The sequence below is a fragment of the Nelumbo lutea genome, chromosome 1 (assembly GCF_056320005.1).
Source record: "Nelumbo lutea isolate HS-2025 chromosome 1, American lotus-T2T, whole genome shotgun sequence".
In the NCBI taxonomy this organism is placed as follows: Eukaryota; Viridiplantae; Streptophyta; class Magnoliopsida; order Proteales; family Nelumbonaceae; genus Nelumbo; species Nelumbo lutea.
In genome coordinates, this window is record NC_142684.1 from 201029218 (window position 1) to 201049407 (window position 20190).

Sequence of the window (20190 nt, forward strand, 5' to 3'; positions counted from 1 at the left end):
GGCATTGTGGGGCGCTGATGTGAACTTGAAAATAAAGAAGTGAGAACTGCGAATCTTGACCACTTGATCATTATTTTTAAGCTAAAACTGATCAACCAAAACAGAGCATGGACTACTATTTCAAGCAAAAGGAATGATCAACGAAAATAAAACGATGTCATACCTTGAACAAAGAGTGTGCACTTCATGTGTATTCTCTTATAGATTATTATGAAATTAGAGAAACTAAATTACACTCAGCAAAATCATAAGCCTAGGAATGGCTTAAATCAACCTAAAAATTGGACAACTAAATGATAACAATGACTCCGTATAAGACATGCAACCAACTAAATGAAAATCAAAGTAAAATTAAATTTTTGGTTCAGTAGAAAAAAAAAAAGAGAAACAAAGAAAAATGGCTTGCAAAAATTGAATCTAAATTTAAATATACAAAATTTTCCCTTTCTCCTCATCTCCTAAAAATTCTCTTTCCTCTTCCCTCTTTTCACTTTGTCAACATTGTTTCTAAGCCCATTTACCCTTGGCATCTTTTTAGGAATCTGTTGTTATTACATGCAAGCCTATGAAATGATAGTTTTAATATAACAATATTAACAAATTTTATCAATAATAATTTTAATAATAGTAAGTAATTATACTATTTAATTAAGTAATCATTAATCATAGTTTTAATAATATTATTTAGTTATTTTTATTATAATAATAAATATTAAATTTATGAATAAGATTTATTAACAATATTCATTAAATTAATAATTAGCAAAATTAAATTAAATTAACAGTATTTATCAGTAATAGTTAGTAGTTATAATATTTTATTAAATAATAAATAACAATACTTTTAATAACATTTTTTATTATTTTTAATATAACAATAATTACTAAATTTATTAACAGTATTTATTAATAACAATATTTATAATTTTAATTTAAAGTAAAATTAAAGTAAATATCTATTTATTAACAATATTTACAATAACAATAATTATTAATTATAACCACTAATTATATATATTTATTAAATTACTGTAATAATCAGTAATTTACTAACAATATTTTTTAATAACAGTATTTATAAATTTAAAGTAAATATCTAGTTTTTAAAAATATTTATAATACCAGTAATTTTTAATTATAGTCACTAATTATATATTTATTAAATTACTATAATAATCATTAATTATTAAATTACAGTAATTAATTACTGTAATCAGTAGATTCCATTAATTATCCATTAATTACTGTAATTATTAATTATAATAACTGTCATTATATGCTTATTAAATTAATAACAGTAATTATTAATTACATACTTATTAAATTAATAACTGTAATTTAATAACAGTAATTATTAATTATAATCACTAATTATATACTTATTAAATTAACATGGGTTAAAATAAATTATAATCACTAATTATATATTGCCATGTGGCGAAAGGGGAGACCACCCCAATCGTATTAATATATATATATATGAGATATAAGATGATATGATATATGATGATATGTATCACGAATTTTCCCGTACATCGCACGGAACCCACTGATTTTTCATATATCGTGACGGTGTTCTAAAATTGCAAACACGGTTCGATGTGCAACGAGATCTTAAAACCTTGCGGGTTTCGTCGAGTATAAAACCACCCTTGAGTACCCGATATGGCTCCACCGTTCGTCCCAACTCAAGTTTGCCGATACTGCGACCCGGTTCGTTAGGTGCGTGTGCGCTCACGTTCAACACTCAATTGCTTTGCATCGCTTCGTTGCACCATACCAGACTCGTTTCGCCTCTAGGGTTCGAAGTCTGGGAGTGATAGGAATTTGCAAGGAACCCAAGGTCACCGTGTACACGTTCCTTCCGAAAAAAGGTTTATTTCGAAATCTGAATTAAAATTTAGCATTTTCTAAAATTCTCTGTGCATCCTGAATTTGGGTTTGGGATCTCGAACAAAGAGAATCAATTTTATCCTATTAGAGTTTTACATCCTCCATGGACTTGAGATTGCAAAACTCCTCTTAATATTCAAAGCCCTAAAACTTCGGTAAAAGTTTTCACCTGTGGGTTGTCTTTATCTGATCTAAAATTTATGTATTGATTATGTGGTATCATTTGAGTCTCGTTATAAGAATCGTTCGGAACTTTTGGTTTCACGAGAGGATTTTGAATTGGACCATTCGCTTGTGACTTGCGAGCCCTACTACCTTTTTCATGCTATTTGACGAACTTGATTTTGGTTTTGTTGTTAACCATACCTTTCAATTAGAAACATCCTGAAATCTTGGAACATGTAATTTCAGGAGAATTGCTGATAACAGGAGATGGGTGGTCATGGAGGTCTTAACATTCTCCCACAGAAGCGCTGGAATGTTTACAACTACGAAAACAGAGAGAAAGTGCGGCGAGATGAAGAAGCTGCGGCAAGAGAGGAGCAGCTTAAGCGAGAACAGTCCAGAAAGCGAGGCGCTGAATTCCGCCTTGAGATGCTCAGGCGTGCTCGTGGTTTACCTACTGCTGGCCAAAGCACTGCATCTGCTGCATCGGAACCCAAGTCGAATCACATTAATCTCTTTGAAGGCCTGGAATTTTTTTCTCCTCTTGGTGGTGAGGCAGAAGAAAATGACGATCCTCAAAGGGAGAGTTCCAGGAAAAAGAAGAAGCAGAAGCAGGCGGCGGCAACCCCCAAAGTAATCCTTCCGGAAGATGAGAAGTACAGGCTAGGATATGGGGTTGCAGGAAAAGGTGTCAAAGCACCATGGTACATGTCGAGGTTATCTGACAATACAGATACTGAACCTTCTGGAGCTTCTGCTCCATCTGGATCGCGAAAGCAGGACGGGAATAAGAAGCCTGGGAAGAAGACATTGGAAGAGCTGAGGGAAGAGCGTCTGAAGAGAGAGAAGAGAGAGAAGGAGAGAGAACGTGCTCTTGTGCTAGAAAACAGTAGAAGAGATGGAGCTATTACAAAGGTCAGAGGGTTTTCTAGGTAATGTATTATAATTATGATTATCATTACCACTACCATTATCATTATTTGAAGAACTTATAAAACTTAATTTATCTATGTATTTGTCATTATCTGAGGTGGCCTATTGAATGCAGGCATGGGCTGTAACTTGAGGGTGTGGCAAGAAGGTACTGTTTCATTCAACAGATTAATCTGCTCTTCAAGGGGAACCTGCATGACTAATAGAAGTAAGTTCTATTGAAGTTTTATGTTATACTCAATTTGATCTAGGTGAAGCATTTTTCTGTATGGTTATCTGGTGACTCTCCAGATTTTTTCTCACTACTCTTGAACAGTATTAAGGCATTCAAATAACCACATTTTCTGAGTGGTTTTCTATGCTGTTCAATAGGGTCCTAATGTAAGCCTTAATGCTGAGCATTGAGTTGTGAGGACTTGAGAAATGACTTGGTTGTTTCTGGCACAAGTTTAACTAATATTAATAACATAACCAGTCTGCTATTTCTAAGGCTGTGTTTGGAACCGATGTAAAACGTCATCAGTGTAAAAGTGCATTGATGATGTTTTAAATAGATGGAGTTTTACATTGTTTCCACTCCATCCAAACGTATGAAAAACTGAACCAGAGTGGAGTTTTATGTCGATCTTGATTTAGACACCTTCCAAATGCCGACAAAATCAAACCGGCTTAAATATTTATGTCGATATTGATTTACATCGCTTCCAAACGCAGCCTAAGGGTTCTGTACTAGGGCATTGAACAAGTCAGTTTGGGATTGATCTGGACCAAATCCATATTCATATATTTTTTTGATCAGCAAAGAAAGATTAATTTTATTAATTTAAGAGAGAACTGGATACATATTACTACCAGCAGAAAAACAGTCAGTACTACACAATGTTTTACAATGATGCCCAGAAAAGTTGCTGTCTGTAAACTCCTTGTTTTGCTAGCGAATCAGCCATCCCATTTTCAGTCATTCTGATCCATGTGAAAGAAGCATTGTGTTCCCTTCATCCCTTGTTAAGCTTTCAATCTCTCACAAGGAATGTTTATAATTCCAAGGAGCATTACCCTTGGTGTTAGACAAAGAGATACCCAGTTTTGAGTTCCCTTCAGCAATGATGTTTTTAAAACCTGATTGTTTGGCTAGTTTGAACCCCTGAAGAAGCAGTGATTTAAAAGGTGTGCCTGAGGCACACCTAGGTGCGCAGGAGAGGCGCATACCCTGAAATGCGCCTCGCCTAGGTCCTAGGTGCAGCCCTTTCAAAAGGTGCATGCTTGTGCGCCTTTCGAAAATTTGATGCTTTTTTGCTTTTTTTGAACATAGTGGCTGGGCCAGGGCCTTTGCCCCGGACCCCCGTGCCACGCCCCTTGAGGCAAGCCCAAACAAGTCCACATTAGGTCTTAAATTCTTAGTTTTCACCCAAAAATCAATGATTCTATAGTTTTAATTGCTTTTTAAGAAGACACTTTATTAGACTGATAAAAAAAATAAGACACTTTATTAGGATGAATGAATGAACAACATTACCAAAGTGGGGGTTCTACTCACTGGCTTCATTCATTCATCCTAATAAAGCGTCTTCTTAAAAAGCAATTAAAACTATAAAATCATTATTTTTTGGGTGAAAACTAAGAATCTAAGACCTTACGTGGACTTGTTTGGGCTTGCCTCGAGGGGCATGGCACAAAGGTGGCTCATAGAATAAGGAATGTAATATTTTTACATTACATTAGCTACTTCAAGTAGCTAATGTTTGATTTTATTTTTAAATTCTCATTTGAATCTGCTTTACATCTTATGTTTATGTATTTTAATTTTAGATAATAGGTTTTTAAAGCATTAATTTAAAATGCTAAAAGAATGTGATTTGTGAATTCATCATTGTAATTAGATAATGTAGGAGACAAGAATATCTTTTAGCTCTCATTATCTCACATTGAATCTTATATTTTAAGTTATTTTTATTTCTCGTCATTAAATTCAACTAATTAGATCCATGAAGGCATGGGCACTAATTTTAATAATATAGAATCTATATCTTTAAAGCTAACCAATAAATGAGACCGTTTTTTAGATGGCTGGTAAGCAGTTCAACCATTTAGGCCAAATAGTTGAACCTATGATTGTCACAATTATGAGGTAACAAAAACATGCAAGAAACTTACTTTAGGTGAAGACTAAAGATAGAGCTCTTAGTACATACGTAGCAAATCATTCATGTATGATCCAATGGAAGATTAACATTTAAGCAGTCTGACATTTATCCAGAATGGGTACTCTACCAATATAGAAGCAGCCATGCAATATCGGTAAAACACCTAAATACTTTTTTTTTTAATGAATGAAGAGATTTTATTAAAGGGAGATCAAGATGATATGTTAAAATACCCTAAATACCTTGTGACATTCTTTTGACTACATTAGTAAAATTCTTGGAATTACTTTAACTATGGACCATAGGTAAGAGTTTTGAATGGCTAATGTAGATCCACGACATGTGGAGGTTGAGGATGATTTCCAGATTGTTATTGGTTGCTTCAGTGTTGGCTATGTTTTCCATATGTAGAAGCAGGCGCTTTGGTGTCTAGAGGTAAGATATTGTTTACAAGGATTTTGATTTCCCCAAGTTCTTCAGTAGATGGCTTACGGGCTTATTAGAAGGTGTAGGGTTGTAGTTTTGATAAGTTTCGTTTTATGATACTATAAAAAGGGAAAGCCCCAGGCCCCCAAAATACAAAAAACTTTACATAGTGAGTAAAAGTAATGTATAGTATATGTGCATTTGTAATCCTGCCCCCGTATACAGCTTGTCTCTACATGTCAGAAGAGGAATTACACAGAATATCCTCCCAGTTAATCCTGAAATGACCATATAAAAAGCCTTTAAAGCCATTAAGGACGAGGACCCTTTAACATTCTATCTTTCCAGTGAGTTTCATTTGCCGCCATCTTGCTTAAATAATACAGGAGTTCATTTCTTTCAAATGCTTTGGCACAGTGTGAAACCCTTTCTCTCTTGAACAACCATAGGAACCGAGACCATATTTCACAAGCAACTGGGCAGTGTAATAATACTTAATAATCAGGGGACCCGGGGCCAATTCTTCATCAACCACACATAAGCTGCATCTATTATCCATATCTCTAACCAGAGAAATAAGATGATTGATACTAATAATATTGTCCAAGGTTGCAGTCCACATAAAAAGCTCACCTTGGAAAAGCAGGGTTACGTTGGGGAGCATTCCCTACAGGATAAGGTATCATTAGCTATTAAGCTTATATTTGTTGAGTTACTGTCAAAGCTTCCAACAAGAGCAAGAGGTGTAGAGGATGAGGTTGGGGGGGGGGTCTCCATGAGGTAAGTCTTGATTCCTTATTTTGAGTCAATTAATAGTTCTTTTTTAGGGGGTTTTGGGTTTGGTGTCACTAATTTTTGTGATATGGAATGAATTAGGGCCTTGATGGGCAGAAGGTTGAGATTTTTCTGTATAGTGACAGGTGTGGAAAAGACGGGAGGGGGCTCTGCATGAGGTAAGTCTTGGTTCCTTATTTTGAGTCAATTAATAGTTCTTTTTTAGGGGGTTTTGGGTATGTTGTCACTAATTTTTGCAATGTGGAATGAATTAGGGCCTTAATGGGCAGAAGGTTGAGATTTTTCTGTATAGTGGCCAGTGTGGAAAAGACAGGGTAGGGATAACATGGGGATAATACCAGTTACAAAGTAGTTGCTGGTCATAAGGTTAAAGAAAAAACGTAGTTGCTGGTCATGTGGTATGGTCTTTGTGCCTGAGACATCAGTCACATCATTTGAACAATTGTAAGATGATTCTCTAGTGCTCTTGCTTGAAAGTGGGAGAAGAAGATGCAAAGGCTTTGGAAGGTTAGCAAGGATGGTGCTTTCTGGTCAAATCATTTTATGGTTCCTTTTTTACTCCTGCAGACTTTTCCATTGAATTGGCTGTGGGGAGATGTGCATGTGCACTCCCAGGTAATCTTCTTTCATGTGGATCACCACCTTGGGTAAGATTTTAACTATTTAATAACTTGATTTCAAGGGCCAGGACTATTGACCACATTTGCTACCTATGTGGTATTGAAAAAGAGATTGTCCCTAAGGCCTAAGCTCCTAATCCATGGTCAAGGTTGTTCCTGAAATATGGCTTCATTTTCTGTTACTATTTAGGTGAAATTGTGTGACACCTCAAGATTTACCTAAGCTTATTTCGTCTTGGCTGACCATGAAATGGGTAGTCCATGAAATAAGGTTTAATTCTGCTTGATTCTTAGGGATTTTTAAAGCTTTTCCTTCAACCACTTTCGGCGTCAACAGGAGGTTTTGATTTCATTTCAACTTTTGATTTATAAAGGGGGTATACTGTATATGTGTATATTTTGTATGTGGTTCTAAAATCTAACTATTAGGTGTATTTACTTCCTGCGCGCATTAGCAGCCTATTATGTTGCATAAAAAATGTAGCTGTTGAAGGAATGAATTCTTTTTTCTTGCATTTATTAATTGAAGAATGTTGCAAGGAGCTCTTGCTAAGAAAGTCGTTAATGCAAGAGTTCTCAACTAACTACTGATCATAAAAAAGGTTCTCAGACCTTTCCACTATTAAGTGTTTCATGGAGATATCCTGTAAGGCTGTAACTAGTATAGCAGACATTCAGTGCTCTTGAATGATCCTGGGCCTTTTTTATGGCTTCATCCTGTTGCATATCACCATAACATTTCTCATATGCTTTTATTTGTGCCTTGTTTTGGAATGGTAGAATATTGATGTGTTTCATTCTATTGCCAATGGGCATATTTATACAGTAAGCTGCTGTAATAAATAGAAAGAAAGAAAAAATAGAAGGAAAAGAAAATAGAAAGAAGAAAAAATAGAAAGAAGAGAAAATAGAAAGTACAAAAATAGAAAGAAAAAACTTTCTAAATCAATCATTCCACAATCCTAGGAATATATACAATTCTATTTTCGGACTTGAACCAATAACCCCACGTTTTCCAATACTCCCCCTCAAGCTGGTGAATAGAGATCCTCCATCCCCAGCTTGATATAATTCTTCGAAAGTCTGTACTATTGAGCCCTTTAGTAAATATATGGGCCAGTTGTCCTTTTGTAGACACATAGGGAGTGCAAATCAACTTGCTGTCCAGTTTCATTTTTTTTAAAGTGTCGATCAATTTCGATGTGCTTCGTCCTGTCATGTTGAACAGCATTGTGAGCAATATTGATGGCTGACTTGTTGTCACAATATAGTTTCATAGGCTCTTCTCGTGGAATCTTCAGGTCTTCTAAAATTATCTTCAACCAGAGTAATTCACACACTCCTTGTGCCATAGCCCTAAATTCTGCCTTTGCACTCGACCGAGCCACTACATTTTGCTTCTTACTTTTCCAAGTGACTAAGTTTCCTCCTAAGAAGGTACAGTAACCAGAAGTGGACCGTCTATCTACTGAAGATGCTGCATAATCGGCATTTGTATATGCTTCAAGAGTCATTCCTCCATTTCTTCTGAATAAAATTCCTTTTCCTGGATTGGCTTTCAAATAGTGCAGAATTCGATGAGCAGCCTGCAGATGAACTTCTTTAGGATTATGCATAAATTGACTTATTACATTTACAGCATATGTAATATCCGGTCGTGTATGTGCAAGATAAATGAGTTTTCCAACTAGTCTTTGGAACATCTCCTTGTCTACACTTGCATTCTCGTTGGCTTCTGTAAGTTTATGATTGGGATCTATAGGTGTGGAAGTTGGTTTACATGCCATATTTCCTGTTTCTCTCAAAAGATCAACAACATACTTTTGTTGAGAGATAAAGATGCTTTGTTTAGAATGTGCAACTTCAATTCCGAGAAAATACTTTAGTCTCCCCAAGTCTTTTATCTCAAATTCTCTGGCAAGGTAGTTTTTCAATGCTTCCTTCTCCTTTTTATCATTCCCAGTAACGATTATATCATCCACATAGACTAATAGTGCAGTAATTCCCCCTAAGGCTATGTGTTTGATAAACAATGTGTGGTCACCTTGACTTTGCTTGTAACCTGTACTCAGCATTACCTTTGTAAACCTTCCAAACCATGCTCTCAGAGATTGTTTGAGACCATATAGTGCTTTCTTCAACCGACAAACTTTGTTCCCTTCAATGCCTTTTCCAAAACCCGATGGAATGTCCATGTATATCTCCTCTTCTAGATCACCATGGAGAAACACATTTTTTACATCGAACTGTTGCAAATCCCAATTATAGTTAGCAGCCAACGACAGTAACACCCTTACTGTATTCATTTTAGCTAATGGGGCAAAAGTCTCCTGATAATCTACCCCATAAGTTTGTGTATATCCCTTGGCTACCGGGCATGCTTTGTACCTTTCTAATGACCCATCAGATTTGTACTTAATTGTGAACACCCATTTGCAACCTACCATCTTCTTGTTTCTTGGTAGATCCATAACTTCCCATGTGATGTTTTTTTCTAATGCCTCCATTTCCACTCTCATGGCTTTTCTCCACTCCTTATTAGAAAGTGCCTCGGCTAGAGTATTAGGAATTGGAATGGTGTTAAGGCTAGCTAGAAAACTTTTATGGGATTTAGAGAATCTTTGGAATGATACATATTTGGCTAAACGGTACAATGGGCGTTTGGTACATTCTCTGGTTCCTTTTCTCAGTGCAATAGGTAGGTCATACTCAGACTCAGACTGTGAAGGTGTGGGTTCAGGATCTAAGCATCCCTCAGTTCTAGGATTAGGAGTTGAATCTTGGATTTGCACAGGTTGAGGATATGGATTTTTCCTCTTAGAGTAAACTTGCATATGTCTCACATTATCATGCACATCATTTGTGGGGTTAACAGTGTCCGAATTTGGTTCAATGGTCGGGTTGTTTGACTCTTGTTGAGACTCGGGAATGTGGGGCTCAGAGGAATGTGACTCAGAGGGATGTGATTCTTGATGATGTGAGGAGGGTAATACATCTAGGGAGAGTAGATCCGAGGCCTTATCTTCCATTAATGAGGGCTCCCTTTGAAGATAAGGTTGAGTGTAAAAAGATTTTCCTTCCTCAAATGTGACATCGATGGAGGTGTAGAATTTTCTAGTGGCTGGATGATAACATTTATAACCTTTTTGAGTTGGGGAATATCCCAAGAAGACACACTTGATTGCTCATGGGTTTAATGTCCCCTTATTATGGACATGAACAAAGGTAGTGCAACAAAAAATTCTTGGTGTGAGATTATTTGCGGCTCGAATATCAGGGTAAAATTGAGAAAGGACTTGTATTGGGCTTCGGTTGTCAAGAACTTTAGATGGTAGTCTATTTATGGTGTAGGCGGCAGTAAGGACAACTTCCCCCCAATATTGTTTTGGCACCTGATTTTGAAAGAGAAAGGCTCGGGTGGTTTGCAAAAGATGGCCATTTTTTCTCTCATCTACCCCATTCTGTTGGGGAGTGTTAATACAAGAGGATTCATGCACAATGCCTTCTTTCTGAAAAAATGGGAACAAATTCTGATTAAAATAATCTGTAGCATTATCAGATCGAAACCTTTTAATTCTCACACCAAACTGAGTTTGGACCATGTTATGAAAGTTGGGAAGAATCGTACCCACATTAGATTTAGACTTAAGAAGAAAAATCCATGTGACCCTAGTGCAATCATCAATAAAGGTGACGAACCATCTGGAACCAGTAATGTTGGGAATTTGAGAAGGGTCCCATATATCCGAATGAATCAAATAAAAAGGAGTTGAAGATATTTTATTGCTGATTGGGAAAGAAACCCTTTTGTGCTTAGCAAGTTCACAAACATCACAATGAAAGGTTTCAACATCAATTCTTTTAAACAAGGAAGGAAGCATTGTTTTTAAAATAGGAAATGAAGGATGACCAAAACGGAAACGATGACGCCAAATTAAATCTTTATTGGAGGTAGATAAGAATGACTCGTGTGTGACATGCATAACAGTGTGAGATGATTTGCTGGTTGCTTCAACGTAGTAGAGTCCATCTCTTTCCTTAGCAAGTCCAATCTTCTTCCCCGAAACCTAGTCCTGAAATACACAGTAAGAAGGGAAGAACACAGCATTGCAGTTCACATCTTGGGTGAGTTTATGTATAGAGATAAGGCTAGTGGATAACTTAGGAATATGGAGCACATTTTTAAGTAATAGGGATGGAGTAATTTGAATATTCCCAATCCCTGTCATTGTGGTGAAAGAACCATCAGCAACAAAAATTTTTCTATTACTAGGACAGGGTGTATAGGTGAGAAAATGTATTGAAGAGGGTGTCATGTGGTCAGTAGCTCCAGAATCAAGAATCCATGGAAAAACACTAGCCGAGGCATGTAATCCTAGAGATAAAGACTCACCTGAGAGAGCAAGAGAGGTAGAACTACTTCCTGGTTTCAAGGAGTTCAGGAAGCACCTTAGCCTTTCAATTTCTTCATCATTAAGTGGTCCCTGACTTGAGTGTTCTTGTTGCGGGGTTGTGGTGACATTATAGGCCTGTTGAATTTCTTTTGAAAATCTTCGATTTCCCCATTCCTTGCTAGATGTGGGAGGTTTCCCATGAAGTTTCTAGCACCGATCTTTCGTGTGTCTGGGCTTCTTGCAATGGGTGCACCAGAGGTTATCGTTAGTCACGGGTGGTTGTGTCACGAGCCAAGTTGTGATTGTTCTCACCCTTTGAACCATTGTAACTTCCTCCTCTTGCCACCATGGCTGAGCCTTCGGGATCTTTAGGCTCAAGCATGATTCAACGGCGGCTTTCCTCTGCTCTGACAAGGGTTATGATTTCATTCAATGGAGGCACTTCTTCTTTGCCAAGAATTTGTATTCGGACCTGATCAAATTCAACATTCAGTCCGACCAAAAAATCATACACCCCATCTCTTTCAATAAAATTCTTCAAGATCACAGCATCATCTGCGCACTTTGTCTCAAGAACCCGATAATGATCAAGCTCATGCCATAAATTTTGCAGTAGATTTGCATACTCTGTAACACTCCTGCTTCCCTGTTTGACCGCCACAGGCTTCACTTTGACCTCATAGACACGAGCAGCGTCATGGGCTTTGGAATAGGTTTGTCGGACAACATCCCAAATGGCCTTTGCAGAGGGAAGAAACATACAAGTATCACTGATCTCGGGTGTCATTGAACTCCACAACCATGACATAATCATGGAGTCCTCTTCGTCCTAAGCATCAAAATTTGGCTCGCCCAACCTTGGTCCTGTTCCAAGGAGGTGACTAATTTTTCCTTTTCCCTTCAAATAGGTACGCACTAGTTGAGACCACTTCAAGTAATTCTGGCCCTTCAGTCTATATGTTACCTGAATATTCTGCAAATCATCAGTGTGAGGATGAGAATTTGTTGCTCCTTCATCGGTTTGGACAGGAGCACTTGTTGCAGTCATGTCGGACATTGTTAATGGAGGAAAAATAAGGCTAGCAGGAAAGGAGAATAAAAGAACACTTCTGGTTACAGATCAACACTGAAGGCCAGAAGAGAAAAACACAAAAATGGCAATGAAGGCCGAAAAAATCTCAAGGTTGACAAACCTAGAGCTCTGATACCATGTTTTGGAATGGTAGAATACTGATGTGTTTCATTCTATTGCCAATGGGCATATTTATACAGTAAGCTGTTGTAATAAATAGAAAGAAAGAAAAAAATAGAAAGAAAAGAAAATAGAAAGTACAAAAATAGAAAGAAAAAATTTTCTAAATCAATCCTTCCACAATCCTAGGAATATATACAATTCTATTTTCGGACCTGAACCAGTAACCCCACGTTTAGAAACAGTATTTTTATTAGTTTGCAGCATATGAGTTTCACGTGGCTTAGATAAGGGGGATATAAATGGGAACTTTGCACAAGTTTGACTTTTTCTTAGGCCCAGTTTGGTTGCAGTGCATATTTCATTTGCATCAGTATAAATGCATGGGAGTGCAAATAGGCTGTGTAAGTTCTGATTTACTTTTTTCTTCAGATTTGACTGTCTGTCTGTAAAAAGTAACATGATATCTCTACTTTATATGCAAGAGAATGGAGGTCAGGGGAGGGTTATTTGTTTAGGAGTGAGGTGGATGTCCCCACTCCACACTTTATATGAGAGAATGAGAGAATTGAGGTAGGTGGAAGGTGGTTTGCACTGCAAATGAGAGCAAATGAGACAAAAAGTACGTAATCATAGTTACAAACAAATGGATAGAAAACTGAACTGGGTGCAAAATTTGCATCTGATTCAGATTCGTGTTGCAGTCTTGTTGTTTATTGATTTCTTTGTTTTAACCAAAGAGGTGCCTTTCCCATTGATCATAAGATTGCAGCCAACTGATGTGCTGTTTTTAACTCACTACCAAGTAGTAGGATATTTGGACCAGGTTGTTAAAATGACTTTCAAATATGCAATAGTGGTTATTATACAGTTACAACTGTATAAGACAGAAGATTTACCTGACTCTTTACTCTGCTTGCGTAGGGTGTTGTGATTGTGGCCTGTACGCTGTAAATACGAGGCAGGCTGTTGGGGGGGGGGGTCACTGAGGTGTCTTATCTACAAATGTTAGGCGTGGAAGTGGTTGTTACGTCTTGGATGGTGTTGGCTTGCCCCACGAGAAAGCATTTCTGTTTGTGCAAGTTTCTTTTTCTTTTTTTTTTTCTTTTTCTTTTCCATATTTTAAACTTTTCTACTGTTTTTAGTTGTGGATGTTTCAGGTGGAACCACACCCTCTTCTTTATCCTCTGAAATTGTAAAATCAATGATTGTTGAATTCACATTTCCCTGTCCAAAATTTGTTATGCGACAATCTACCAAAGCATGGAAGACGTACAAACTAGGTTTCTTGAATAGTACCAGCTTTGTATTTTTCCATTAACCCAACTTTATTATGGTTGATGAATTAAAGAGATTTTAGAGTCTTTCCTTGGAAATTTGGATATTTGTTTATTCACATAAAAACGGTTTAAGTTCTATGGTTGTCCCAGCAAGATTAAGTACTCAGAAAATGGTATTTTTTTTTTTTTTTTGTTTGGAAACGTTGCTACCAGGTAAGACATTTCCATGAGCAACAGCAAAGTTTTGTTTGGAACCAATGCTTTAGGAAACTTTTAACACTGCTACCTATTATTCTTCTAAACAAATAGGCATTTTCTAGAGCACCATTTTTTTCGATGTGGCACTAATGTATTGCTGTTTTCTGGAGCAATGGCATCGATGCCAAACAGACATTAAAAACGTAACAATCCTCTCGTGGTTGAGGTCATAGTTACCTAATTCGTTTAGAACAACAGCCAGAAGAGTACCATAAGCGTCTTTTTGGAATGGGGGGGGGGCTGGTTTTCGCTAGGTGGTAGTAGGCCTTGGCCTAATGTGTTTTGATCAGTTTTTAATTTAATTGGGTAAAAGAGAGTTATTATAGTTACACGCCTACACTTTTGTCGTCGCCTACCTACAATGTCCTCCCTCCCGCTAGAGAATAATATTAATACTAATTAATCACTAGGAAGAAAAGGTGACAAGGACCCCAAACCGATAGTTTTGACCAAGCAATGCTCCTATCATCTATCTCACCTAATTTAGAAACTAGTTTATATGAGTATATAGAACATAGTTGCATTTCATCATTTATTAATCCTCCACTAATATAATTTTACTTTTCTATGTACAATTAAGAGAGTAATGACAAGAACGTGAAGCCCATAATTGTTTTTGGCTACGAACTAGGAGGCCAACCCAAGCTTTAAACTTCTCTATCAGTGTTTCTGGTGCAAGTATTCTCCCCACTAATTGTATTTGTTGCCCCTGTTGTATATTTTATTTATCATGACCATGACCATGGCCTTTTCTATTGCATCTTCGGTACAAAAAAATGGACAATTCATCTGATACTGATAGACCCAACTCATTTTATCACATGCATTGCATTCTCAACAATTAATATGTTAGTTAGTTTAGTAATCAATAATTAATATTTCATTCGGATTCATCATCTAGGATTCCTCATGAGAGCGGGGCCCTGATTGAATGGTTCACTTCTGAATTAGATTCCAAGAAAGTAGAGAGCAAATTTTAATTAAAAAAGCTAAATTATTTACCAGGATGTTTTTCATGCTACCTCTTACGTGAGAGGTAGGAAAAGGAGGGTGTTATACTCTTATCCATCCACCATGTATGTAAAGATGTAACAATGTAGTTGTAAAGTCGGTAAAAGTCTGAGGAAAGCTGGGGACTCTGGAGGGAAGTGAACGGACGATTGGGATTGAATAATTGAATATCCACATTGTACGTTGGTACGATGTATTAATATTTATGGGTAGAAAACTAGTGGAACTGCCAATTGCCAAGAGTCTATATTACTTATGTATTTGTTATCTCTGTAGCTCCACCAGTCAGCATCTACTTGTATACTACAATTACCATATAAATTGTCAAATGCAAGAGCCTTTTGAGACAGACAGAGAGAGATGCGATAATGGCGAATGTAAAAAAGCAAGCTCTGAGATTTGCGGAGAACTTGACGCTTCCTCCTGTAAGTTCAAAATAAATCTTAGTTTCATCATCATCATCTTCTATTTTCTCCTTGTCCTTCACTATCATCATTATCTTCTTCTTTTTCTACTTTCTCTCTCTGTCGAACGCACGCGAATACAGAGTAAGAAGAATTTTTTAGCTTGATAGATATTTCAGAGATTCTAGAAGAAACAAAACAAACCAAATTGTTCTCCATTTAGAATTTGTTTCCCTTGGTTCGATCTTGGAAACCTTTGTTGTAAAACTAGCAATCAAAATGACATAACTTGACTCACTTGAAACAGAACTCTGTCCCAAGTTTAAACAATTTACAATTTAGCTGGCGCCTCACAGTCATCTGAACATACACAGCGTTTCCAACCCATAAGATTTTTGTTTCTCTGGATTAGTGGAAGTGGCGATTCTTGACCCACACATGCATGTTTGGTTAATGTTAATAATATAGCTCATTAATTTTCGATCGCACTGTGGTTGCAGTTTCAGGTGGTTGTGATGAATGCTAACATGGGCTGCACCCATTGTCGCCAACGAGTCACCCGAGTTATTTCCAAGATGAACGGTAAGAGCATTACATACCCACCCAATAATCTGATGTTGTTGACAAGTTCTATCCATGTCCATGTGGAGAGAGAGAGAGAGAGAGAGAGAGAGAGAGAGAGATTGACGCTTGTCTACTACAGCTACAGCTGATAACGCACCTAAGCTTTTCTTATTGTTTGTGGTTGGGTTTGTGCAGGATTGGTGGAGTATGTTATAGATGTAAGCAATAAACAAGTAATCATGAAGGGGCCCCTGCTGGATTCCAATCCATCGGAAAGAATGATGTTTCTAGACTTTCCCACCAAATCCAAGAACAAATTCTCATTTTCTCTCTGCGTCTTTTGTTCAATTTGTTCTACTCCATAGTTCCACCTCTCTCTCTCTCTCATTTTCTCTCTGTTGAATTATTTTTATATTAGAATCAGCAACACCTACCACCCCGTTGACTTTATTTTAAACTGTTTTGATTTTATTTTTAAGGGGAAATTACTTAAATATATCCTGTCAAATTGTTTTTACCTTAATAGGATAAACAACAGAAATGGCCTTGATTATTCTTCAATATTTCTTCGAAATGCTATTGTTAAAGGCTCTCTCTGCTAAGTTGATAGATAATATAGAGGGTCTTTTTTTTTTTTTTTTTTTTTGTTTTGATAGAGATAATATAAGGGCGTCAAGCATTCGCCGAGTTGATGCTGTAAGGTATTATATCCCATTGCCAACCTACTTAGCCATGGTCATGTGGGAATGGATTCAAAAATTTGGTAGTTTCAATGAATCTTCCGTCAGATCCTCATCGCCCACATACACCCATGACTCATCTTTTGTACCCTCTCTGCTTTCTCAAGCGGCAACTTTTGCTAAAGTGGTTAATGCATACTCCTCTGCATTGTCACTTTGCTCGGGCAGTTCGGTTTTTTGTATTCATGGAAATCTCCATTCTGATCAGGTGTCTCATCAGTCTATGGTTTCCTGGGTTTCCTCCTGGTTCAGTCATAGCTTTTCCATGGAGGCTCAGGAGACAAGCCTTATTTCTTTATAGGCAATTACCTGCTGCTGGCACATTTGGAAACGCAGGAATGAATTAGTTTTCACCAGCTCGGACTCATCCTTAGATAATGGGAAGATTGTCAAGGTTGGAGCTCCCCTCCTCCTAAATTCCCAGGCAGAAACTCCTCACACTCCAGTGGGTGTCCTGAAATTGAATTCAGATGTAGCATTTATGGCCTCAAGGAATAGAGGCGCCTTTGGATGTATTTTCAGATTTGAGTCGGCTTCCCTTGTAAGGGCAGTAGGTGGGGGTTCCTTTCTGTGCTCCTCGATCGGCTTTGGAAGCGGAAGCTGTGGCTCTGAGAGCAGGTTTGGCAGAAGCAGTGGCTTGTGGCTTCTCATGGTTTCAGGTGGAGTCGGATTCGGGAGTTTTGATTTCTATGATCAAGATTCCTCTTTTTTTTTTTGCTTCCATCCAGTACTGCTTTCCATCATCTCAGACATTTTGGAGCTTGCTGGAAGACGTGAAGTCAGCTCGTTCAAGTGAATTTCACAAAAAATAATGGGGTTGCAAATTTGTTAGCTAAAAAAAGCCATACTAAGGCCAGTTCCTTTAATTATTTTGAGGTTCCCCCCGCTTAGTTGTCCTCAGGCGTTATACAGAGACTGTAATACCTTTTTGTCTTCTTCAAGTAATGAATATTGATGATCTTTTACCACAAAAAAAGTTGGAAGGTGCAAAAAAGAAAGCTAATGTTATTGTTCCACTCTTTTCGAAGGAAAAAAAAACTCTTTTTTGAGTTGAAATAGACCATTATATTTTTCACCTTGATAAGAACTAAACTAAGCTCTACAATGTTAAATATATATCAGCATACATGTGGTATAATCAAGGTTTAAAGTATGGAAAATACAATTTTAAGAGATATATTATGATATGCTTTAGATATATGTGGATATAAATTAAGATACACTAAGAAACTAAAATAAATATAAAAAATATATTAATAACAAGAAATAGGAGTTTTAGATGACTATAAATAAATTATTTACATATAAAAATAATATATATACTTAATGGTTTATATAAAATGTGAAATGTTGAGTGACAATTGATAATTGTTGAAAAGAACTAAAACATATGTATTTATACCTTAATTCTCATAAAATCAATATATTTAATCTACATTTTCTTATTATCTATTATTTTTCTTATCATCCATATTGACCAATATGGTTCGATATGTATTGACACAATCGGACAACACGCATATTTAACCCCGTAGGAGATGACATGATTTGAACTCAAGTCACCAAGTGCCCAAGACTTAAATGCACCCTTAATCACTAAGACACTTTTCATTTTATAATAATAAATGAAATAAATTAACTTTAATGTCTATATGCAATTCAAATAAATAATATATCTTTATATTCAACAACCCCCAACTACAAATTAAAAAGAATAATATTCAAAGTTAGTATTTTATAAATTAATAGATTAAATAATCTATCAAATCCATATTTATATCAAAAAATGATTTTCAAACTCAAGAAATTTATACAAATAAAAGTATTAATAATAGAATAATTATTTTACTACTTAAAATTTATAATGTGCACATGATATGTATCTTAAAATTTGTATGAAATATTAATTTATATTTTATTTTTATTAAATAATAATATATTTTCTATTTATAAAACATTCAAGAATATTTTATAAATTGAATCTATCAAATCCACAAATGTACATTTATATAAAAATGATTTTATATTTTAGATAATTTAAAGAAATAAGTAAAAATACATTTATGTAAAAAATGTATTGAAATTTCAAAGATACATATCATATGAAACTTTAATACATTTGATATATTTTAAGTTAAGATTATATATATTTTTAAATAATTAATTGATATTTTAGTTTACATTTTATAATAACATATTTATTGTTTACAAAAATAAAAATATTGTTTACCAAACACTTGAGAATTAAATTTTTAGTCAACCTTTTTGTTAATTTTAAAAATCCTAATATAATAGTTGCATGCATTTTGTACCTTGAATAAAATAGTAATATCTTTGTGCATGTATTAATTTGTAAAAATGTATATAATATATGCCTTGGACTCTTGATTGATGTATTATTAATAAAATTGAAATTAAATAAAAATGTATATGTAATGCATTTCTTCATATATACCATTAAAAATATATATTTAATATGTATTTGTGCATTTTTTGTGGTTATGTTGAAATTAAATTTAGTATTATTAGTATTTTTACAGAATATGTATGTATTTTCCTAGAGTATCCAAGTGCTTTTCATATTTTTCGTCCATATCTATGAGTTTCCAAATTTTCATTCCCTTCGATCCATGTTAGTTGGAGTGCCAACAAGGTGGCACATGATGTGGGGACCTGGCAATTAGGTTGGGTCAAGACACTACGGGTTGAATTTCTAGTTAGGTCGGAAAAGTGTTAGACCCTAACCCTAAATGTTCGGGTAAGGGTTGACCTATGTGTTAATTCGAGTCATCCCTAAAAAGAACATAAATTTAAAATTTAAAGAAAAAATACATGAAAATAACAAATTAAAGGAATTAACCTTAAAATTCCAAACATAATAAAAAACTTGAACATTTCAACAACTCAAATAGTTAAAAGATAAATAATAAAGATCAAAAAGTGAAAATTTATAACAATACATAAATAGTCCCAATTAGACCTAACAATTGGGTCAGCAGGTTGATCAATGACTTAACCTAGTTTTTTCGGGTTGGGCCATTCTCAAATTCAGGAAGATGAATATGAGACCCTAACTCTTTTTTTTTGGGGGGGGGGGGTTGGGTCAACTTTTTGCCAGGCTAGGTGAAACATATTGACATGATAGTTTAGGCTTTTCAATCTCTACTCATTTTGTTTTACTTGGTTGGATCATGTCTTGCCTTTTGCTTGATTATTATGATTTGATGTACCCGTGGTAATTTGTTTGTGAATAAAGTTTTGATTACCAAAAACAAGGATTAAAATATCAACACGATACAAAGCGTATTGTATTGGTATGATACACATCTAGTCATGTGTATCGATAATATATAGGTTAATATCAGTGTGTA

The 20190-nt window shown here is 35.7% G+C and overlaps 1 protein-coding gene across 17 annotated transcripts; it reads left to right on the plus strand.

The window, feature by feature from the left end:
* The first annotated feature begins 1604 nt into the window (after positions 1–1604).
* LOC148880367 (uncharacterized) lies at positions 1605–16640 on the plus strand. 17 transcript variants are annotated; one of them, XM_088962245.1, is made up of 8 exons: positions 1608–1874; positions 2305–2990; positions 3107–3199; positions 5467–5570; positions 6177–6341; positions 6438–6514; positions 6611–6971; positions 13487–13938. In XM_088962245.1, exons 2-3 carry the CDS (start codon positions 2326–2328, stop codon positions 3117–3119), a joined length of 678 nt encoding a protein of 225 aa, XP_088818371.1. In that variant the 5' UTR covers positions 1608–1874; positions 2305–2325; the 3' UTR covers positions 3120–3199; positions 5467–5570; positions 6177–6341; positions 6438–6514; positions 6611–6971; positions 13487–13938. The 17 variants fall into 17 exon arrangements, with proteins under 17 accessions (XP_088818376.1, XP_088818375.1, XP_088818378.1 ...); XM_088962250.1 differs by lacking the exons at positions 6177–6341; positions 6438–6514; positions 6611–6971; positions 13487–13938 and adding exons at positions 15388–15536; positions 16016–16097; positions 16275–16640 and having other exon boundaries at positions 1605–1874; positions 2305–2973; XM_088962238.1 differs by lacking the exons at positions 6177–6341; positions 6438–6514; positions 6611–6971; positions 13487–13938 and adding exons at positions 15388–15536; positions 16016–16097; positions 16275–16640.
* The last annotated feature ends 3550 nt before the right edge of the window (positions 16641–20190 follow it).